Here is a 25510-nt window from a genome sequence, read left to right as displayed (position 1 = left end):
AACAAGCTGTTGATGCACAATGGGAGGTGTCATGCATTAAGGCTTCTGAACTGCAACATGCTCAGCAGCTGATTTATGGTTTTGTGCCTATTGTATATGTGCTTTCTGACCAGGAGTTCACTTAGTGATTCCTTAACTCACCGTTACTCATGCCTGCACAGCTTGGACAAGAGAGCTGAAAACATGTTCAAGTTAAAAGCTAAATTGGAGTAAATGTTGCTTTGGATAACTTCCAGTCTGCATAATAAATAAGCTTGATTTTGGCTACCACATATTCCACATGTCGGGTCCTGTCTGGCAGCTGTTGTGACTTCCTATCCCTCGTGCTTTGACCAGATCTTTGAATCTTTCTAACTTCTAACTTTTTAATGCAATCAGTTGTGTCCTAGATTTGTGTTCTTTTTATTTATTTATTTATTCAAGTGGCAGGAAGCAACCATAAAGGTAGAATAGCTGCTGCTCCGGTCCAGATGGGATGCCACAAATATTCCTTGATTTAACAAATTATTGGGATGCAGACGGAGGTATCAGCATCCTCTCTGCCATCTGGTTGTAACATGATGGTTTCATCCACATGGGTTACATTCGTTTGTGGTATATACTGCTTACATGATAGTTAACTTGAACTCAGTGATCTATACCATGTGTCAAACGTGATTTATTTATTTATTCATTTCTATGTTCGAGTATGTATTTTATGTGTTTCTTTTATGTTTTATTGGCTAAATTCTTTCATAATTCTGTATTGTAAGATGTTGTAGCTAGTGTTGACTCACCTGATTAGCCATGCCAGTCTTGCAGTAGTGTTTGCAATTTGAAACAACACTACCCTGTCCAAATACATGTACTACATTATGTAAGAGGTGCTTGACATGAGAAACCTGGCTGTGGTGCTGGTTTAGTTTTTATGTGTTTGGATCAAAACACAGTTGCCTCACTGGAAAGCTGGTAAGAGATTGTCATTTATGTTCTAGCAGCTCCTAGTAGCCAACGCCTGTGAAAAGCTAATTCCACACACAGCTTGTGCTTGACAAACATCATATCAGTTTATAACTACATTTCTTCTTCACTGTGTTTTGTTTAATCAGCTCCAGTCGTTCCTGCAAGTCAGTGTGTTCCAAGTCCGAGTCGACGAGTGTCCCAGTTCAGAGTGCTCTGGGGCGGGTGGCTGCACCAACACTTTGAACGTACGGGACACGCCCACTGTGGTGGACTGTGGGACTATGAGTCTTGTATCTGTGACCGTGGAATCCACGGCTGTGTGCTCCTGCCCAGGAAGAGAACACTCTCATCAGCCCTGCGCTGCTTATCCCAGGAATCCCTGCTTCAATGGCGGCGTGTGTGTGGACACTCAGCACGGATACAGGTCAGTTAATAATTAATAAAAACGGACAGACAACCATGTTGCTGTTCCAGTCACGTTGTCTGGGATTATAGCATATTACATATGTAAACTGTGGGTTTTTTTTTACCCTGGGCGAGAATGGTGAGACTTTCTGAATCATCTAATGATAAAATCCTATTTTTTTCTTCCCTCAAATTGTTTAGAAAGTGATTAAGCATATATCACTACCAAGTACAAATATCATTAGTTTTATTTAAAAAAATTGAGCTTTATTTTTGTGTCCAAACATGATTTCAATTTGTTTCAAACCTGAGTGTTCCTTTATCATTCTGACAGATTGAGGCCACCTAATGACAAAATAATTCTGGTTATAATTCTTTTTATTTGGCGCTAAATCCCAAAATGTAATTGCAGTTAAGGAAGCCTGCAGAGATGAATAGTCAGTTGGGACAAACTGAGTAATGAGCTTGTGAAGGAGAAATCACAAATTGTGCCATGGGTAATTTTGAAAATGATTGTACAGGAGAATGGCTTTGTTCATGTGTCGCTGTGATTTTTCAACATTAAAGTTGAAAGCATTTAGGCAACTCACCGCAGGCTATTCTTTTAAATTTGTGGTCAGAAGATTTTCCGCTTTGTTGTAGAGGTTACATTTTGAGTTTTTTTTTTTTTTACATTTCCACATAGCTGATAAAACTAAATTCGTATTATGGTCGCACAAAAGCAAACTAAGCTCCCCCCGTACAGTGGGACATAATATAAGTAATTAAGAAATGCAGGAGCCTATTTAAATTTGTAGTTATAGTGTCTGTACATGTGTACTCTTACACTGTGGTGGGGTTTGATGCCATTCAATAGTCTGTGTTTCCAACAATTGAAACTAAATATATGTTATTTGTAAGGACATGTTGAAAAGACATCAGATGTCATGTGTGACCACTTAACCAAGTGAGATGGAAGGATGGTACTTTTTCTGAGCTTGTCCAGCTACTAAAAGGCATAGATGAGGACATACTAAGTGGGCCAATACGCTATTAATACACACAATAGCTACATTAGTGAAGGTGCAGATTAGGCTGGTTTGTGGATTTTTTTTTGTCTGCCTCCTCCTCAAAAACAGCATAAAGCCCAGGCAATATCTGCAAATAAGGTATAACTGTACCCATAAGAGCTAATCTTTATAAATCATTCCATTTGACATATCAGTTCTGGACACATGTTTTATACTTTCATGTCATCTCCAGTGATATTAGCACAATAATTTTTGCACCACGAATGGCACGAGCAATCGCCTGTACATTAAAGAATGACTAATCCCAAGGCAGTAGAAGTGTGATTGTACAGCTAATGCATAGGTGCGGTTTGGTTGGCCTCTCAGCTGCTTTGCTAATCCTGCAGCTTGTGTGAGTCAGACTGGGGAGAGGACAGATAATGGATATGACGGATGCTCTTTTCATGTTTTCATGTTGTCATGTTCATGTTGGTTAAAAAGGAAGTCCTGAGGTTTGAATGCTCTTTCTTGGCCATCAGGATCAATCGACATGTTGTAGTGCTAGGCTTTGCTTCTGCCAAACATAAAGTATTGCCAGTGCTGCAGCTTTATACTACCTGGGCCCCACACTGAAGCTGTAAAATGCAGGATGTGATGTTTGGTTATGTAGGAAAGAAATGTGGTACTAAATCAACTTCAAGTTTGGTTGTTGATGTTACTGTGTGCAAAAAGAATTTAAAAACAAAACCAAAAAAAAAACCCAAAAAAACTAGAGATTGCAGTGACCTCTGATTGTATTCAGTGCTTTGTAGTCTAACCCCAATAATTCATTAATTTCCAAATGTAAGTGTAAGAGGACGGGATAAGAATGAATGAAGCAAATTAAATTAAAATTAAACTAACCTCATAATGCTTTTGAGGCTGTGCTGTAGAAAAGAAGGCAGAATGCCTGCGGTGTGCATAACTGCGTGTGAGTGAATTCATGCTGCGTTCAGGGAAACTTTCTCAAAAGAGCTTGGGGATTAAAAATTAAAAGAAAATGAACATATCAAAACAAACGACCTGCCCAGTGACGCTAAAGGAAACTTTTACTTAATACCATGGCAGGAAACGTTTTAATAATCTCAAAACTGCTGAGCTCTTAATTTAGGCTCCCAGGTCTTTTTTACATTGAAATTGCTCATTAACAACAGGGTGTGACTCTCGCTGGCTTGTCACAACTGTAGATGGTTCAATTTAAATGAAGTTGGAGTTTTTTTGTTTTGTTTTTTAACTTCATACTAACATATATTAGAGAATGAGAATCAGTAGCATTAGTGTGGTGGAGGAGCTCAGTACACTTAGGTGTAGGAGTTAACACCTGCCAGTGTTTTTGACAATATGGCGTGTGCATCTTTTGTCTAGAAAATGTTCCATAGCTCATTAGTTTTCTCTTCAAGTAATAAAAACACAGCTTAGTTTTGACATGCCTGAGCTCAATTGTTATTAGAACAGCAGAGGAAAGCATCCCAAAGTGGGTTCCAAGCAGTTTCAGGAGAGGCTTAGTGAAGTTTAAAAAAAAAAACACACAAAAAAAACAAACATAACATAATGTATGGACATTAGAACACATACAATAGCATTACAGTGTATAATATGACCAGGGAGATATTTCACATTTTTAGAGGTTTACCACTTTCCCAGACGCCTCATACTGGTGCTTGCAGTCTAAACTTATGTCAAACATTATTTCATTTATCTTGATTGTTGTGTTGTTTTGACTACTTGAAGGTTGCACCCACTTTTCTCACTCCTTTAATCAGTATATTTCTTAGTTTTTTTTTAACTAGGTATAAACACCAAGAAGGTTAAATACAGCCCATAAAACAGATGTGTCAGGGTTTATTATTAAATATTCCCACACACACTTCAGCCCACATTCTTGGATTCATCACATTTAGGTGGAAATGACTGTAGGACAGCAGGAGACAGTTTGACACTTCTTTTTATACAAAATACCCTTATTAGCGCCAAAAGGCTCCGACATGACACACAAGTCTGAATGTGTCTGTTCTTGCTTCCAGCAACAGTTCAACACTTGAATGGCTGTTCCACTCATCCTTTTATACCAATGTCAAAGCTCAATTATACAGCATCTAATTTTGCATATGGATACTCATCCAGGAAAACAGCAAAAGAAAAATAAAATACGCAGAGCATGAGTAAGGAGAGGGGTTACAAGGGAAATGATGTGAAAATGGAACAGCGGTTCGCTTCACCGTTTTGACATGTAGAGCACTGTCATAGGATGACACCACAGTGTCAAGCAGATGTACAGGGGATAAGGTGATAGGAGATTGCCTGGAATTCCATCTGTCAGGGTGAAACAAACCGTCTGTTACCACATTATACCATAAACCCTTGTTTAACAAAAACACAGTAAATTACTTACTGTGTATAACAGCATAAACAGTTAATAATTAAAAACAGAATCAGTTCAACTGGATTTCCTAAAGGTTTTGAGATGATTCAGCTTCACTAAGTTCTTTAACTGCAAACTGTGACAATACAAAAAAAAACACAATTAACCCTGCCTGACCTTTCCTCCTTTCCACCAGACCGCTTCACTTTAAAAAACAAAAGCACATTTCATGTATTGTCCTTTATCCAGCAGCTCATTATCAAATATCTTCCATTTGTTCCAATTTTCCAATTATAAAACAACATTCTTTAATTTTTAGAAACCAGGGAACCATTCACTTTTGCCTCTAATTCAACATTTAGTTCACACTGCCTCCGTGCATGCAGATATGCAGTGTGTGTTCTCTGTGGGCCAAAAGTTTTTTTTTTTTTTAAAAAGGAGTATTTTAAAATATTCTTTAAACTCAGAATACAGGTCTTATATGTGGCTGGTTTCCTCTTATTATAAATGGAAACAAACCCTCACAACCTTTAAGATCTAAGATGTTAGCCGTCACAAACTGCCAGTTCTTGTTTTGAATTCCTGGCAAAAACGTGAGCTGAAGGAGAGTGTATTCATTTGCATCAATCACTCTGTAAACAAGGCCAAAAGTAGGGGTGAGAGCGTTTCAACGAATCCTTTTAACTACAAACAGTGATGACGAAATCAGTTCTAGTGGCAGAAGACACACTATGACCCTGTTTAAACTCAGCATAATTCAGCCTGATGTTCCTTGTCCTCAGGCTTGGATCTTTAATGGTGGAAGTGAAGGGCTCTTTGCAACCAATTAAATAGCACACTAGTGTGTGGGCCCGAGCTTTTATCACTGCCCTAACTGTAACACTTTGAATGTTATGATGAAATTAACAGTCAATTCTCACACTTATACAAGCTGAGATCTTCTGTCTGATGCTGCCCTGTGTAGTGGTTAGAGGTAAAAAAAAGAAGCCAATTATGCATTTGACCCTGAAAATATAAACACAGCACAGTGTCATGCTCAGAATGTACATGGCACAAGCCTAGGAACACATATGTTTGGATACAAAGAAGATGCAAAGAGGACACGAGCTGGAAGGGTAATGAAGGTTGTATTTTATCTGACTGTGTCACTGTAAGCCAGTGATATAGTACTGAAGGTTACTGCTTTGAGCAGTAAGTTGAAAATAATGAATATTGTTTGTTGTGTCTGTTTGGACATTGAACTTTCTTAAAAAATCAATATAAATTTGACCAGAATAAACATCACATTTTGATTAGATTTCATACACACACACCTTAGCAGAATTAAGAGATCAGAGAAATTAGAGTCCTAACAGCTGCTGGTACAGGTGTTCTCTGCTTAAGATATTCAAATACCTTTCAGTCCAGAGGCACCAAGACATAGCATGTTCACACACTCACACATATACTCCTGAACATATGTGATGCCAGATGAACATAAAGCCTCATCATGCACGTGTCCGCTAAGCTTTCTTGCCGCAACTTGTAAAGTTAATTTTACCCTTCAGCTTCATTTAATTAGAAGCAGTGAGTGAAAAGGGCAGGATTTGAGTCTGGCTGGCTGGAGACGGCATGTAATGTGGCTCACTGCTGGACCCGAGCAGGATGACTGACTGGAGCCACGTCCAACATAATCCCTGGATTACTCACACGAATGCAAACACAGGCACACATGCACGCACACACACACACACAAAAAAAAAAATATTAGACATGTGGACAGTTACTGCCTCTTACTTTAAATGCTAATCTAATGTGCAAACAATGTTACATTACTTTGCATATTAAGACACCTTTGATAGCTGTAAATTAGAAATATTAGAAAGATTAGAAATAAAGTAGATAATCTCATGGTTCAGCTAATAAGGTAAGTCTTAAACAAGGGCCACCTTAATTTGGCGCTCCATATCATTAAGGGGGCTACGTAGATATCCAGTTCTTTATATGGTGCTTTTACTTAGTTTCCCTGGATGGCCCATACCCATAATCAATAACATACTAAAATACACACTAACAAGCATAACATTATGACAACTGACAGGTGACGTAAATAACACTGAATATCTCCTCATCCTGACACCGGTTAGTCAATGGGTTATATTAGGCAGCAAGTAAACAGTTTGTCCTCAAAGTTGATGTGTTTGGGCGACATGGTCATGGGCAGCAAAGGCTCATTGATGCACGTGGAAGAAGGCTGGCGTGTGTGGTACAACAGACAAGCTACTGTCGCTCAAAGTACTGAACAGTTTGTTGTGTATAGAGACCAGTCAGGATGCCTATTCTTGCCCCTGTCCACCGTCAAAGGTGCAAACAATTGGCATGTGACCCTCAGAACTGGACCATGGAGCAATGGAAAAAGGCTGCCTGAACCACTGATACAAGGCAGGATGGATCCATGCTTTATGTTGTTTATACCAAATTCGGACTGATTCTGAATGTGTCAGCACAAATGGAGACTCATCAGAGCAGGCAGAGTTACAATCTTCTATTGTCCAGTGTTGGTGGGTCTGTGTGAGTTGTAGCCTCAGTTTGCTGTTCTTAGCTGACAGCAGTGACACCAGCTGTGTTCTTCTGCTGCTGTAGTCCATCTGCTTCAAGGCTGTTGTGCGTTCAGAGATGCTCTTCTGCAGACCTCGGTTGGAAGCGGTGCTTATTTGAGTTCCTGTTGTCTTTCTTTCAGCTTCAACCAGTCTGACCATTCTCCTCTGACCTCTGACATCAGCAGAGAACTGCTGCTCGCTGTATTTTTTTTTCTTTTTCCAAACCATCCATCACTAGAGATAGTTGTGTGTGAAGTAGTTTAGGAGTTTCGGAAACACTCGAAAAGACCATCCCACGTTCAGTCACCTTTCTTCTACATTCTGATGCTCACTTTGAACTTCAGCAAGTCAGCATGTCTACATGCAGAAATGCACTGAGATGCTGTTATGTGATTGGTTGATTCGATTTTGGGTTAATGAGCAGTTGGATAGGTGTAACTAATTAAGTGGTCGATGGGTGTATGTTGTTTGGTTCAATAATTTCAGATTTTTTTGTTAAAGTATTCTGATATATTAAGTTAGATTTTAGGGCACATTTTACAATCAAAGTTTGTCCATTGTACTTTGACTAATTGTCGTTGGACAATTGACGATACTCTCATGAGACAAGACTATACAAATAGTGGGCTCAATATTTTATTAAACAGCTGTGGTGTAAAGTACTATTTGCATTTTTTCAGTAGCTGGATGTGCATACCACTACTCAAATGTACCATCTTAGCATGTGTGTTTTAAATTATTTATTTATTAATTATAACCGTGTGGGAGTAGGATGGCACCTGCTATCAGTTCTGCTCCCCTTCACTCTCTCTCTGCTGCACAAAGCAACTTATCAATACCGACAGCTTGTAGAAGCAAATAACCCTTATCGTAAGTTTTCAACTTACACTAAACATTTGCTCCTTCATCAGATGATGATGGGAAAAAAAAATCACTTTGTGTTGCTAAAGCTGCAGGTGACAGACGATGCTGATGAAGAGAGGTTTTAGAGAGAAGTTACCAATAGCAGCAGTGACACATACTCTCTCACTCAGATTGTGAAAGATCTTGAGGGACAAGGTCTTCATCACACGTCTAATTATCATACAAAAAACCACAAATGTTAGTGTTCACTCCCTCTACTCACTCAAACAACTAATATGCATGTATGACCAAAAATGCACAAAATATACAGGGTCCGCCTTTGCATGCACTTTATCCATTATCTTCAGCTTTATCACCTTTAAACCAGCTTGTGCCCTTGCTGGTCTCCAGGACTGTATCTGTCACCTGGAAGACTCAATTATGTGCCACATTTACCTCCATAACGAAGGCTTCTGTTACCTTATTCCATCTGGCAGATGTTTTAAGGTCAACCCCTGAGCTGAATTCAACGTCAGAGCTGACCCTAGTCTGAAAATTCAGCTGCTGATAAACAAGCAGAAGCTTGGCCTGGCTGTGGGAGAGCAGGGGGATTTGATGATTTTTTTTTCCTAATTTATTCTTATTCATGACATCTTTTTCTGCTACATTTATGATTAATTTCATTCCTCAAATGAAAGGTGGTCTTATGCCAACTTCACTTAGCCACACCATCATTCCATTTATACTAATTCCATTATATCCACTGTCTCCTTAATCATCTTCTTGCATGTGCAGTAATGTGGACAGTCAATCAGAGATGCTCCGCATTCACACTACAGCCGTGATATAATTTGATTGGATTAGCCACAAATGTACACTTCATCAGGTGAGAAGCCTGTCCAAGGAAACCTTTTTAATTGATAAATGTTAAACTTGGAATCACTTCACTTCCAGCCATGAAAAAACAGAAGACATCACATCTTCTTCTTCCTTTTACCATTGCTGCAGACTCAAACACTGCCTTTTTTCCGCCCCTCTTTGCACACACTAACAAAAACTTGAAAGGATTAACAGTGCTGTCCAGCCTCTCATCTGCAGGCCAGAAAACATTTGATACACAAAGTTGTGTAGTTAGAATAAATGAGAGAAATGATTTCACACAAGGCACGTGTGGGGGCGGAAATTCTGAGATTTGTATGCTGTCTATGTTAAAATTACCACATCAACCTTGCCGAACACATAAGAGAGATTTTTTCCATATCTCCACCATTATCATTAAAAAACCAAAAGAGGAAATTCATCAATTCATTCATTTGTGGCTGCGCAGCACCCACGCTGCGAGTCTGATAAGCTATACCTATTTGTACTGTTTTTGGGCCGCTTCACCTGCTGTTACTGCCTGCGCATGTTCAGTGGACTTACAAGTGAATTAATGTTGCAGCGATGCTGTATAAATAGGTCATGTATTAAACATGATTTGTGGAAACAAATATGTAAAGAAGCTGTAATTTAGATTAGTATATTCTGTGCGGCAGCCTGAAGTCAGAACAATGGTATCTTCTCAGTCTGCCAACATTATGTGTGTGTATCACGAGCCAAAAATGGCTTTTCATTTTGCACTGTTATTACATAACAACAAAACATGGCTTAAAACTGAGAATGATAAATTGCTGCCTCTAAAATATCATGCGCCACATGTATTTCATGAAAAAGTGGATGTGGGCCAAAATGGAAGAGCAGGAAATGATGTCTCTTGATGTATCAAGCCAAATAAATGACAAGGGGGGAGAGAACAAGGCAAAAGCAGGCGGAGTTGTCAACCCAGAGACACAGATGCTCTGTGACTGTCACATTTTCAATCACTACAGTACCTGAGCTCCATAACATCTGCTGTGTGATGCTCCCGGTTTAGATGAGGAGACGAGAGAAAAGAGCCTGGAATAGAGAAGATGGAGAGAGAAGGGAAAGACGTTTGAGTTGGAGAAAGTGATGAAGAGTATCAGGAACAACAGGGAAGACTATTAGCAGGGATGAAATGAGAAAAAAAAAGGACACGTGAGGGGCATAAATAGCAGGAGGAAGAGCAGGAGACAATACAGAAGATAATGAAAGAACATGACGAAAAACAAAGCTCGAAAGAAACGTAGAATTGAGGGTGGAAGAAACAAGATAAGAGTTAATAAAAGATAAAATTGCTGTAGGATAGCTTTCTGCTTCAGAAGCTCCCAGATATGACCCCACCCTAAAAACATACAAACAGATTATGGTCCAAGATTGACAGAGGAACATGCAGATAATCGAGGCATTGGGATTAATAATGAGATTTAAGGGACTGAGGGGGCGGGATTATGGCGCCCAGCCCGGACGTTAACAAACACAATTCCCAGCTGACAACGAATGAGCAAAACAAAGCTGCCCTAAGAGGATTGCAGGGCTTCACAATTGTGACTAAAACTATGCCTCACATTGTCTTGTGCTTGAACAAATAGGGTGACATTACTGAACAGGAAACACAGGCGTGGATGATTTCCTGCTGCTTCTAATCATACACACCCACAAACCTTCTGAGACTGTGTGAAGGTGAAGCTCTAAAGCTTGAGAAAAAGAATGTATGCGTGACATGTATATGGTTGTAAGATGTGAGTAACAAAACACATCCTTACAATAGATAGTATTATACTACCTGTTGCACTCCAATATCAATAAAATATACAGTACAAAGTGTGAGAATTGTATTTTAATGCAGCACACAGACAAGTTGTTGTGTAGAAAAGTGTATAGAATCTTTATTGTCATTATACGGACATAAGGAATTAAAGGTAGGGTAGGAGATTTTGAAAACTCAGTGAGTCAGCCAGATTTTAAAAGTAAGCACACTGTTAGGATTCTGTGTTTCTTGATTTGTTTTCTGTTTAGTTTTCATTCCTGCCCTGAGTCTGTGATCTGTGTGTTTGCAGTTGTGTCTTGTGTTTCCTGTTTTATTTTGAAAGTCCATGTTTCCCCTTGTGTTCCTGTGTGTTTTACTTCCTTGTGTTTCCCGCCTTTAGGATTGCTTGCCCCACCCTGATGTGATGTTGTTAGTCCTTCCGTTTATCCATGGCGTGTCGTGTGTGTGTTCCCATCATCCCTTTTGGCTCTCTGTTAGGTTTGGTTTGTTTTTTACTTGTTTCTTCTTGTTGGTTTAGTTAGTTGCTTTTTACACCTTTGATTTGTACTTTGCATTCTAGAATTTTATGTTGTTTGCCATTTCGGTTTTATTAAAAGCTCACTTTTAGTTCACCTCAGTCTCCGCGTCTGCATTTGGGTCCAAACTCCCCCCATAACATAACACACACACCCTGTTCTCTCGGAGCTCACCCCGAAGCCACGCCTCCCAACCAGTCTGTGACTTCAGCCATCATGCATTGTAAAGAGAAGTTACACTAATTTAACAAAAAGTGCATCAGAATGAAATCTCCCACCCTACCTTTAAACAGTGAATTGGGGTGCCGTCCTCAGGTGCAAAACAGATTAGGTTATAAAGTTTGGCTTCAAAAGATGGTGAATATTATTTCAGTAATCAGTAGCACAAGAAGAGATTTTTTATTTAAATTGTGCCACACATATGGAGAGGCACAGTGGTTTCGTTTTTAGAATTTGCCTCAGCAGGAAGACCAGAGCTCCTCTGTGTGGAGTCTGCAAACTTTCCCATATGCCTGCATTGTTTCTCTCTGGGTGTTACTGCTTCCTCCCACACACTGAAATCATACACATCAGGTTAGGTGTCAAATCTAAATTGCTGTTGGCTTTGAGTGAATGGCAGTGGTTGTCTGTGTCCTGTGTGTGTGTTAGCTCTGCAAAAAACTGGCGGCCTGTTGATGTAATACACTGGTCTCTAAAGTTTGTGAATCCTTTAGAATTTTCTATATATTTTTGCACGAATTTGACCCAAAACATCAGCCGACTCCCACACAAAGCCTGAAAAGAGACAAAGGAAACAAATGAAGATATGTTGCATTTTGTCATTTATTGATTCAGGAAAATAAACCAGTGTTACATACTGTACGTGTGGCAATAGTATTTGAACCTTTCTTTTCATCTGCTGTCACCTCCTTGTGCAGCAATACCAACAACAAAATATTTCCAGTAACTTACAGTTGTCCACACTGGTTTAGAGGAATCCATTCCTTAGTAAAGCAGCTTTAAGTCTGATATGTTGGTGGGCTCCTTCACATGAATTCATCTTCCATTAAAGATTTCAAGTCTTTAAAGATTTCAAATTTCAAGAATTTCCACTCGGGGATAAATAAAGTAATGATTCTGATTCTGATTTTTTGAGGGTTGTTGTGCTGCTGCGTGACAGACACAGATAGATGCATTGACATTTTCCTTTGGAATTTACTGGTACAATTCAGAATGCATCACATTTTTCATCGCGTTCAAGTCGTCCTGGCTCAGATGCAGTGAAACAGGCCCAAATCATGTCTTTGTAACCTTCACGTTTCACAGAGGAATAGGTCCTTATGCTGGTGCGCAATTCTCTCTCTAAACATTAGGCTTTTCATTTAAACCAAACGATTCTATTCTAGTCTCACCTGTTCACAAAATATTTTCACAGCAGCACTCTTCTTTGTCCATGTGATGGTGGATTCATGAACTATAACATTAGCCAATTGCTGGTGAAACACTCCTGGGGAGGGAAGCAGTGTACTTCCTCCATTTGTACGGGCGGTCTGTCTGTGGATTTGTGGAGTCCAAACTCGTTAGAGATGGTTGTGTAACATTTTCCAGCCTGATGAACAACAACAGTTACAATGTAAGTCACAATGGATGACTGACTTATTCTTAATGTTTCACATGCATTGCCTCAAAGAAAGTATTCCAACCGCTTGAACTTTTTTCACACTGTCGCCTTACAACCACAAACTTAAATGTATTTTATTGAGATTTTATGTAATAGACCAACACAAAGTAGCGCATAATTGTGAAGTGGAATGAAAATGATAAATGGTTTTCAAAATTTAAAGCAAATAAAAATCTGAAAAATGTGGTGCGCATTTGTATTCAGCCCTCCTGCACCTTCGGCTGCAATTATAGCTGCAAGTTTTACACATCTAGAGACTGTAATTTTTGCCCATTCTTCTTTGCAAAATAGCTCAAACTCATTCAAATTGGATCGGGAGCGTCTGTGAATAGCAATTTTAAAGTCTTGCCACATATGCTCAGTGGGATTTAGGGCTGGACTTTGACTGGGCCATTCTAACGCATGAATATTCTTTGATCGAAACCATTCCATGGCTGTATGTTTACGGTCACTGTCTTGCTGGAAGGTGAATCTTTTCTTCCCAGAGTATGATGCTGCCACCATCATGTTTCACAGTGGGGATGGTCAGTGTCGGGAAATTTTTACAAAGTATTCAGTAGGGCTGTCAAAATTAGCACATTGATGCATCTTAATGACTTATCTGATTTTAATAATGTAGTTACTCATCTGCAGCACAGAATGACTCAAAATCCCTGAAACATCTCTGGCAATGCATTTCAGCCAGTTAGTCCAAGTACTGTTACCACTACGCGCATGCTCCCACAAATGCGCAAATGGGCAGTTGATCTGGTAATGACAGGAAGTCGGCGGTCAGCTCTTCTCTCGGGAACATGAACAGATTTCTATGTTCACATGGAGTGTGTAACAAGCTTTAGTTTGTCTTAGTAGCTGGAGCTGAAAGAGGAGTAACAGAACCACATATATAGCCATATAAATTCTATTCTTTCTGGAGTCTCCCTATGACAAATAAAATGTGTGATATTTAATTGGATTATTCAAAATTAACCCACTTCAACCCTGTGATTAATTTGATTAAAATCAAAAGCACTAGTATTCAGTAAAATAATACAGATTAAATTAAATTATAATTTGTAATTACATTACTCAATCTGAGTAATGTATTCTGAATAATATTCGGATCACTTACGCATTGAATTGCATTTTAAGTGACTGATCGCAGCCCCTTCGTACTACAAAGGACAGTATAAACATTCAATAAACAAATGTCAAGATTGTTACAGCTGACTGCATTCACATCAGTGTTATTAGAGAATCAGAACATAATGATGTCAAAATAATAATATTATATACAACTTTTACCATGTGCAAATCTGACTGCAGGCCACATGTTAGAAATTATGTTAATCAGCCTCAGTTTCGGATGGAGTGAGCTATAAGCTAACAGCTAACTAGTTCACGCATTCGTATTTTGTGAAATTATCACAACAGTGTCCAGGAAAGGTTGCAGTTTGTCATGCTCGTAGGTTTTTGTAGGATTTCTGAGACTGCTGTGTCTAATCAAAAATTTATATTTTACAGCAAAAGAGGCTGCTAATGATGCTCATGTAAAATGTATTGTGGTTGGTCCTACTTTCCTCGACTTACTTAAATACATGCTGTATTTTAATAACTGTAATATTTCATTGAATCAATATCAATTTTGTATTCTAATTATGTAACAGTAGTGTTACTTTTCCGCCACATGTAGCACTTTGCATTTAGGCCAAAATGTTCAACTTTTTTCTCATCTGACTAGAGCACCTTCTTCCACATTTTTGCTGTGTCCCCTTCATGGCTTGTGGCAAACTGCAAACTGGAATTCTTATGTCTTACTTTCAACAATGGCTTTCTTCTGAGGGCTTCTCAGCTGCTTCTCTGACCAGAGCACTCCTTGCTCAGTCTGTCAGTTTAGGTGTAAGTTTGCAGTTGTGGCATACTTTTTCCATCTTTGGATGATGGATAGAACAGTGCTCTTTGAGATGTTCAAAGCTTGGAATATTTTTTTTATATATAACCTAACCCTGCTTCAAACTTTTCCACAACTTTATTCCTGACCTGTCTGCTGAGTTCTGTTGGGGAAATGAAATCTTCTGGATCCTTTCGTTCATCTTCCCCGGTTCTTTGATTAAGAAGAAGTTGACAATATCTGGTCTCAAAACAGTAAAGAAGCAAATTCTGAGTCACACAGACAGAGGCCTCTGTGGTTGCCTGGCCTCACAGCCAGAGGACAACATGCCATTCTTTTGGAAACACCTTTTATCCTATCTTGAGATCCCATAAAATCACGTCCTCCCCTAACTCTGCACCAATGGGGTCAGCTCAACTGATATTTAGTTTACCTTATTTGGTAATGGTTAAACCTGAGAGTCAGGGGAAAACAGAAAGGAAATAGGAGGGGGTCCCCTTTTGTCAATCGTAATCCTAAATTGAGGTTAAGTTCACAAGAATGATCGCTGTCCCATACGAGTGACTTTATGACGCCCCATAAAAGCTTACACCTCTTCCCCCATGTAAGTTCACTTTAAGTCCTAAAATCTCATAAGCTGTGGGTCAGATCTGGAGGTGACCAGGAAGACAAACTTACTTAACACATAAGTACTCATAAAACACATTACAGTAATATGCATACAGAAATGAAAACTTCATGTTAGGGACACACTTATGTGGACCCACACCACATAACAACATCATGCAAAATAAAATCTTTCACCTAACAGTTCCCTGGTCTCCATAGTGCTGTTTGTCACTAGTGTTCTCTAATAAACCACATCACAGAACAGCTGTGTTTTTACTGAGACTACATTACACGCAGGTAGACTCTGTTAACTCATTAGGTGACTTCTGGAGGCAACTGGATTTTATGTAGGGCTATCAGAGTACAGGGGGGCTGAATACAAATGCACGCCACACTTTCCAAAATTTTGAAAACCTTTTTTTTTCTTCCACTTTAAAATTATGTACTATTTAAAATACATAAAATCTCAATAAAATAAATTTAAGTTTGCGGTTGTAAGGTGACAAAATATGAATAAGTTCAAGGGGTATGAATACTTTTTTCAAGGCACTGTAGCTGCAGTTGTCAGCACTGCCAAGCCTTTTTAAATTCTACTCCTTTAATATTTTCTTGAATCAGAGGTAAAATGCTTTGTGAGATGACAAATATTGAGACTTTCTAATTTAAAGATGACATGTTACTGGAGAAATATTGAATGACTGTAATTCGCGGCACAATTTAATCAAATTTATTCAAACATCTTTAGTGTCATTGACATATTTCCAAAATAACAGAAGGCCTAGCATATAACACTGCTTACCTTATGCTTCATAGGCCGAACGGATAGCATAGTGGCTATGGTTGGAAGGCCCGGGTTTGAATCCCGGCAGAATCTCTCGGCAGCAGTTTATGTTATTCACACATCATCTGCTTCCCAAGATATTCTCTAATAAAGGTTTCTTAATTTAATTTAATTTACGGTAATTTAATAGCAACACCCACCCTGAGGTGGGAACCTTGGAGCATGTTTACATGTGTCGTTTCTACTATTCATGTGTTACATGTTACATTAGCATTCCTCTAACATGTTTGTTCAGGTTTCTGTGTCTCGAGGCAGCAAAGTGATATATCTCTGCTTTATAAACACAAGTGACATGTCATGAGCTGTATGATTTCTAAGTCTGTGTGTAGGAGTGCCCATGTGCACACATTTGTGTGTGCCTTTTTTTTGCAATCCTGGACAAGAGGGTGGAAAATGAGCCAGAGAATGAAGGAACATTTGATGAGAAATGAGCTGTCTGCAGCACAACCATGAACACGGCCGTGTGTGTGTGTGTGTGTGTGTGAACATAATGGTGCAAATATACATCTCTGTGTGGGTTTATAGGATTCACAAGGCTAAGACTCAGAATATCTTGGGAAGCAGATGATGTGTGAATAACATAAACTAAAGAAAAACTCACTTATTAGGAGCAAAAGAATTCCCCTGGAGAAATACCTTGTTCCTATGAGCTGTGTGTATTGTGGTGATAGAGGCTGTTTGTGCAGTTTGTATATTTCATAATGACTGATAACATGTGGAGTCAGTGACGGAATTGCCTTGCCTTTTTGCTGGCAAAAAAGGCTTTGTCATTATATTCATTTCTCATCATATTCATTGGCTATCTATCTATCTATCTATCTATCTATCTATCTATCTATCTATCTATCTATCTATCTATCTATCTATCTATCTATCTATCTATCTATCTATCTATCTATATGTAAAATCTGGGTGTATGCTTAAAAGATAAAGATAAATTTGTCATATGGACAAAAACAAGGTCAGACAGCATGGAAGGTGCTAGAACAAGAGGGTAGAAGATTAAAAGACAGAATAATATCTAAAAGGATTTTGGCTTTTAAAATCCGAGGATGAAACACTGCAGAAGAGGGGAGGTGAGAGGTGATTTTTTGACAGGAAGCTATGGTACAAATGAATGTGTGGAAATAGAGAGAAGAGTTTCCAAGTGATGTACTGATTCTCCCTGTGGTTCTGCCACTAATGAGAACATCTGCATGAGAGAGACATACAGAGTGCGAGGGAGAGATAGCCAAAGGGGAGCACTGTCTGAGAGGAGAAAACAACTAGATTTAGAGTTTCTGAGTGAAGACACATGCTGCAGAAAGTCTTAAAAGAAAAGAAAATAGGAGACGGACTAGTATTTTGAATTTAGGTAACCTTCAAATGCTTTAGATATCTCAGCCTTCTATGTATTGCTTTCACTAATTCATATAATGTTGTCTCTCAACTTCCTCTTCTTCCCAAGGTGCCAGTGCCCGGCTCAATTCGAGGGGCCTGAATGCCAGCAGAACAAGCACAGTTTCCAAGGCAACGGCTATGCCTGGTTTCCTCCCATGATGCCTTGTTTTGAGAGCCATGTGTCGCTGGAGTTTATCACCGATGTAGCTGATGGACTGCTGCTGTACAGCGGCCCCCTCGCACAGCTGCAGGCTTGGGACCACGAGGACTTCATGGCCATAGGTAGGACGCATGTTATGCTTAATATTACATTATGCGCCAATCAACTTTTATTAAAAGTACCTTTAATAAGATCGGGAAAAAAAATGGAGTTAATGGGCATTTGCAGGCGAGGTGAAGAATGGAGGATTCTGCATGAGATTTTGCGTGGGAATAAAAAAGAATGGGAAACAAAGAAGTTACTGAAACATTTCTACTGTAACTTCACTGTAAGACCAAGCTGGATCCTTAGGCAACCCAAAGTAAGAATACTCAAAGAGAGGTACTGGTACAGCAGGGGGTACTTCTGCAGTCGAGGGTGAGGTAGCTTTACTTATTAATAGGAATGGAAACACACGAGCACCACATTATGTTATTGAGGGTTTGGAAAATAAGAAAGCTGAAACTAGCTGAAGATGAAAACTAAAACAATAGGTGTGTATTGATCAACGCAACCCAGGGCTGATGCACGGTGGCGTTTGTGTTCACTGTGGACTCACAAGTTTATGTAATTAGTCAATAAATCAATACATCTGCACTCAATCCACGGACTTAGAAGCCAACAAAGCCTTTCCTTATTGTAGACTCTTCACTTTTACATTTTCTTCTCCTTTTGCGATGCAGCATCATGCATCATGTTGTGTTTTACCTGCAAGTTTAACAACTTTTCTGCCTCACAAACAGCCTTAAAAGAGTTCCTGTGGGGGAAGTTTAGCGGTGAAAAAACACACAATGGAGTGGCCTACCTTAAAATGACCCAGTAGTTCTTGCAGAAACACACCTAATAGATTGTTAAAAGTTGTACAGATTCAAAGGTAACCAAGTGTGCTCACAGTACAACCACACCCATTGTGATTAAACTACCCAAGTTTTTTTTCTTTACCTTTGTGAGGTCATTGGAGAAGCACGGTCATTGTTACAGCGTCTTATATCTTTTTCGTTTCTTTTCTTTGAATCAAACTTACTGTACACTGACACTGTATCTATGCAACTGAGATTAAGGAAGACAAGTCAGGCTCTGTGCTCACTGAGTGATTCTTTCTACACATTGACATAGACCCTCTAACCGATGTAATCAAACTCATGTCGGTTAATTCGGTAATTACTTCTCTGTGCTGTGCCCTTGGGGTAAAAAAAAAATAAAACTAATATAAAATGTAGAACACCTAATGCGGCTGTCGCACTGCAGCGCACTGGACATTACGCTTGAAGCAGATCTATTTAGGAAAACAAGCAAAAATGAAATCCCAAATAGTAGCAACATCTTTCTCCTCCGCTTTATACCTATTCACCTAAACTGCTGCTTCTGCCGTTGCTCAGCAGTGAAACGTCTTCAAAAACCTTTGTGTGTGGCCATGTGCGTGATGTGAGCTGCAGTTAGGAGAAGCGTATGAGAAGTTCTACACACACATTTCTCATGAATTATGAAAAGTCCGGGCCGAAAGAAATTTTGTTCTTGTTCTTGCCACCTCAGGAACACAAACAGATTTCTCTGTTCTCGTGGAGTATGTAACAAGCTTAAGTCATGTGACTCGCACCTGTTATTGATAACCGTTAATTGTTATCGAGGAAAAAGCTTCAATTAATCATGATATTGATTTTAAGTAATATCGCCCAGCCCTGTCAATAAATCTTCATTTAAGGAAGACTTGCATTTGAATGATTAAGTATTCAAGATGTGCATTTGATTTGTACTTTGCAGGCCAACTTCATTAAGCAACACAGAATTGTACTGTACCAATCAACACACTTTCTCTAAGCTTGAATGCTAAGGGTTGCTTCATGTGTATTACCTTGCTTAACATGCTCTGATTAGGCAGTGACACACCCTTTCACACAGTCCATGCAGTCACTATAATGCAAACTGTCACTTTATGTTGAAAAAAGGTGTAATGAAAGCATTGTCAGGCGTCTGTTTTTATGATCCTTTTTTGTTGGTGATGCCTTTGTTGCCATAAAGCTTTGTTGAATAGAGTGCAGTAAGCAGGAATTATAGACAGAAGGAAACAGAGAGCAAAATATCCTGTACATCTTGGTATATTTAGTGTTTTAATCTGAGAGACTAACACCTCCATGTCTCTCTTTCTCTACTTCGTTCCTTGCATTGGTGCTCTCTCTTGGGAGAGTTGGCTGTTGTTCCATCACTGCCAAAGTAATATGTGTGGGAGGTGAGGTCCGCCTGGAGAGCTGGATGTGCTGCGCGTCTGTGTGTTTGTGTGTAAGTGGATGTGCTTGCAGAGTAAATTCTAAATAATTTCTTTAGCTTTTGTTGGCCTCTGTGCATCTGAAAGGCAGCCAGTGTGTGTTATTGGGTCCTAAAGACTTAGGATTAGGTTAGATGAGTTGTTAGTGGAGTCACTGTGCAGCGTGTAATTAGAGTCAGCCTGTATATATTTAGAGGTCTAATTAACTTGTTTCAAGGTTGACTTACTGCATGTAACAAATCCATCAGTGTGCATATGCTGGGGCTTAATATTCTTTTGCATTATAATATACAAGTCTGCTTTCATACCAAACAGCATTATAATATTTGTACATTTATGAAACTTATGCTTCTAGGTCATCAGAGCTAAGGTCTCACTGTCAAATGTTTGCACCACATAGGATCCCACCCCCTTGTGGATTTGCTGAGTACTCAGTTGACCTCCTGAGGTAGCCTGAAGCGATCGCATACTGCACTTCATGTATTTTTCATATAGTATGTACACTGTCACTTCCAAGCTCCCCATATATAGAGTACATGCACCATGCTGCTTGATTATTTGTCAGACACTATTACTCCTGTTATTTAATTATATGTCTTTGGGAAAAAAACAAAAACAAAAAAGTAAATAACTGTATTAACTACTGCATACTGAAAAATGTGCAGTACTACAATAATTAACAATAAATAGCATAGTTTAAATATTTATTTATGTGATTAATACTCTTAATAGCACATTAAAGTAAATATTAATCCTATTATCAATAGCACATTTTCTTATGTATTTGTATGTAGCTTCAATGTGCCTTTAAGGCATTTTTTTAAGTGTATACTCTTATACACTTATAGGTGGACAGACAGACACTCCTATAAGAGTGGACAGACGTGCTTGCTTTATGCAGCTGTATTTTATTGTTGCAACAAACAAAACAATAACAAACACTGTCCAGGATATATAGCAGCCTCTAAGGTATCAAATATATGCTGAAAGCGTAGCATGGTGCTTGTAACGTACCCTCTCCCTTTCTCTGCCCTCTTCATCAGCTTCATCTATCTCTTCCTAAACTTCACCTGCAGTCTATGGAAATATTTTTCCATCATGCTGTGCATAAAGGGAGCAAATGTTTAGTTCCAGATCTGAAGGATTATCATAAATGCTAGCCACTCACACAAGCTTAGTGGCTGCATGCAGAAATGAGAGACTGTGTATTGTGGTCCTCCTGCAAAGCTAAAAATTGATAGTGAACAGAGTTGTTCTCCTGCATGACAAATGAACGTAGATGGCTTGGTCTTATAGCCTATTTCCATCTAAGGAGCTTGTTGTTTTGTTTGTTTGTTGTTGTTGTTTTTTTTCCATTTTGCCATCCTAAACATTACTGCTGCATTTTCTTCTGATTCCTGAAACTGTGGTGCAGGCCGGGGGTCGTAATTACAGAACATTAATAACATGACTAACTAAAAATATAGCACCTGCTAACACATTTCACAACTAATGGGTTAATTGGCAAACATTTTTACCTAATCAGTTTAAAAGAGCATTTGCGTGTCTTGAAAGGTGCTTGCAGTTTTGTGAAAGCCTGCATGGCAGTAGCACCTTTCAAAGTGAAATTGCAATGAATATGACATTTCACAATTTGTAGCACAAAAATTAAAAGATTAGGAAGAATCTCTACACAGAGAACCAACTGGGAAAAAAATCAACAACTTGCCGCAGACTGTGTTTTTAATCTACACTACATACAAGGAGTAGGGATTCATGGTATTATCTTAAAGAGATCTGAATTCACATATATTGGCCTTAAAATGAAATATTTGTTAATAACATGGAGATATCTCTGAGTGTAATAAAGGGATTATGTCTGCATAGTTGAGTTTCTTCCAAGAATTATTGACAAGTTGTCCATAATCTCACTATAGACTTGGCGTGATCTGTGTTGGCACCTTGTTGTCATTTAAAATAGGAGTTTCATGGAACTCAGTCATTTTTGGAGCTGCATGTGGCTTTCAGAAAATGCTAGCATAGTTGCTTTTGCTAATGATAGGTCTGCACTGGCTTTTATTGAACCCTACCAGTTTAATTACCCAATGTAATAGATTGAATTGTTGTAATTTAGGTGGTAAAAAGTGCAATTATTATGATATCCGCAGTTGGCTAAAACTTTTTGAACATGTGCACAAAAATGTAATCATGCATCCCTAACAATAAATAAAATAATGAAAAATTGTACCTAAGGCTTGCATGCCAAAACAAGATATGACTAATGTAAAGAACAAAGATTTACTTTAAGGATGCTATAGTAATAGTGGATTCTTTGACCAGGATATGAACTTGTCTAATTTAACACAATAAAAAACTTTTTTTTCTCTATGAGCACGGGTGCAAGAGAACAGGAAATATTCAATCTTTTCAATCTCAACATGAGAACATAGCATCAAGCATATATCTGTCAAAGAGCCATACTGGATTGATGCTTGGTTGTGAGGGGAATCAGACAAAATGGGGTGATTCACTTTCAAATCAAACATGCTGCGAACTGAAAGCTGAAGGTCTCATTCCAGCATGAATGTGTTATACGTTTCAGAGCAGCACTGGAAATGATCGTGTGTGGAGGAGGGGGTGTGCACAGCAACAGTGGCATGACTTCAAGTTGAAAGTTTGAAGGAAAATTACAGTCATAGTTTCTGAAGAAGGAGGAGGAGACAGAGGGGAAAGATCAGAGGACAATAGGAAATGTCAGGTGGCTGCGGAGGAGACTGTGGTACAACCTGAACTGCTTTTCCATCATGAATGTCAAGTGGCTCTAATATAGCTGCTGCATTTTTCCTTTGACCTCACTGCTACTGTGCATCTGTGTGTGTGTTCACCTTGTTATTAAGCCTCGTTAAGAGATGCTGCCCATGGAGCCTGATCGTATTCCCACTGCCTCACACACACACACACACATACATGCACAAACATCCACATGCAGACCTTTAGTTTCATATTGAGATGCCGGTTTACTGTTCCAAAGCCACCCACTCACTCGCCCTTTATCCTGCCGGAAGGCAGCTGTACCAAGCCAAACCCTGCTGTGTAGGCCAGTGGAGGTGTACAGCACTCACACACACAGTGGGAACACAGCCTCATACAACATCCAATCTCCGACCACTTGGGGAGAAGAGATTACATGGTTATAACACAAAGCTGATGCAGTTTGTGTGTGGATGTGTATAGGACATAATACCTAAGCTGAACACTCGTGTTCTAGGTTAGAGCAGAACATTAGATGTTTCTTTAAATCCTTTTACCTTCACCAGCCTTAAATTTCCATAAAGACATTTTAAGCCTAGGATGGCCATTTTTGACTAACACTGGTCAGTTTGTAGCATGCTAAGCTCTTGTTCCACATTTCCGTGCATGGAGCTCATCCAGATTTCCAGTACAAAAGAGCAGCAGTTCAAAGAACAGTGTTCAGTTTCAATGAACTATGCTACACCGATATTTTATTCATGAGTGTAGCGCAACCTTTTCCAATAAGTGATCATGAAGTATGACTCGTGCCACAAACATACACCATTATAACAGAGCTGCTGTTGTGTGAAAACACTTCTGGTTATATTTAGTTGTTGCTCGAGGAACCGTGGCAGTTATTTTGATTGCTGTCTGCTGTACAAAACAACACAGCCTAATGCAAATATGCAGGCGGTCCTTACAGCAAACTGTATTCGCATATTAATTTAACCAGGCTTAATCATTAGTTTCACTGGAAACCATTATCAACTGGGTGACTTAGAATACAATGCACAGCTAATAACATCACTGGGCACAGTCTTCAAATTTCTTGGCTTCTCCAACAAAAGTTACCCAAGGAGACCTTTTTTTCTGTTCTTTATAAAAGCCTAGCTGTAAAAGTGAAATGACTTAACAGGTACCCCGCTGTTAACATGTGGATTGTGTCTATTGTTTGATTTATTTGAGGAAAATTACCTCTGGATATATTTTTGGCCCAAAGGTTTCCACCGAACACATCTTATTAGTTTCTTTCTGATGGTGTCCTCACTGCCCCTCTACCTGTCTTACATTGACTTGCTTCTTCTGCTTGTCCTTTCTAAATGTGTTCCAGTGGTTATCCATTCTGTAATATATATCTTATTTACCGCACTATGCTTCTGTTTTAGTCTCTTAGTATCACTGGATCCTATGTGAATCAACAAATGCAATGCAGTAGGCCTTGGGCTGTGCTGTGACAGCAAAGCACACCTGCTGTTTTGCTTCCTGTATGTGCAGCAACTCACAGTGCAAGGTTGGTTATGAAAGATCTGTGTCAATCAAAACTGGGAAACAGCTTGCCTCTGTCCAAAGGGAGACAGAACTTGTTTTTATGTGCAACTACTAACTTACAGTACCTTAAGAAACAGATGGATTCCTGCATGATTTGTGATACTCTTATTACAAGCTTACAGAATTGTCAGTATTACCAGACTTCAAGCAGTAGCTCATCAACAGTGGTTTGGATCAGCGCCAAATACTGCGGTTCCTTCAGTGGCCACTTGAGGCTGGCTCTAAGTGAGTCACAAGACGTACATGTCCATGTTACAGTCCAATTTTAATCTTAACACTACAATGTGTGTACAAGTGGTCAGTTTTACCCCTTTGGCAAGGTTTGACCAAATCAAACTATAACATGTCTCAGTGTGTGACCTTTGCTTTGGATCTGGGTTGCACATTCGCTATAGGCTTGATTTTGAAACATGAATCACAACAGAAAGCAGCTGAATCCCTGATCCTAAACATAAATGAGGAAGAATCAGGCATAGGAGAGATCATAGTGTGAGTGGGTGGATTTTTGTATTTTCAGGATGCATTTCATCATGTTTTATCAGAAGTTTGTTGTACATGACTTCAGCGATTTGTTTCTGTAGCTGCTTTGACTTCCAGCAACAGATATTCAGTTTTTCTGCTTGAGTATTTATTTTCAATGTCATAAACTAACCACTGCTGCTTATTTTTACCTGTAAAAACATGTTGTAGATTCCCTTTTTGTAAAAACCAGGCAACGTGTTAATGATCTTGTTGTTTCAACCTTTAACCTAGATTTTATTGAGACATATTAACACTTATTCAAGCATTTTTTATTTCTAAGCTGAATAAAATCGCCTAAATACTGGCAATTCAAGAAAAACATAATTAACCACATAAACTGCATTTAACATTTTTACCTACTTTATGTCCAAATAAAAAAATATAGATAAAAACTGTGCATATTGAAAATCTAGCTTCAGGGGTTAAAAATGGCCCTCTGGCGTATATATAGAGAGTGAATGTTAGTGATGGTAGTGTTAAAGTTATGCATATCCTATGACATAGCTG

General features: G+C 39.0%; 1 protein-coding gene across 1 annotated transcript in view; it reads left to right on the top strand.

Moving 5' to 3' along the window:
* Positions 1 to 25510, top strand: part of LOC114433466 (neural-cadherin) — a 233782-nt gene that overhangs the window by 152654 nt on the left and 55618 nt on the right. The window contains 2 exon segments of the mRNA XM_075353396.1: positions 1089 to 1366; positions 17767 to 17981. Of these exon segments, the coding sequence (XP_075209511.1) occupies positions 1089 to 1366; positions 17767 to 17981 (493 nt within the window).

The sequence above is a fragment of the Parambassis ranga genome, chromosome 3 (genome assembly GCF_900634625.1).
Source record: "Parambassis ranga chromosome 3, fParRan2.1, whole genome shotgun sequence".
Classification (NCBI taxonomy): domain Eukaryota; kingdom Metazoa; phylum Chordata; class Actinopteri; family Ambassidae; genus Parambassis; species Parambassis ranga.
This window is presented reverse-complemented; position numbering and strand designations above follow the sequence as displayed.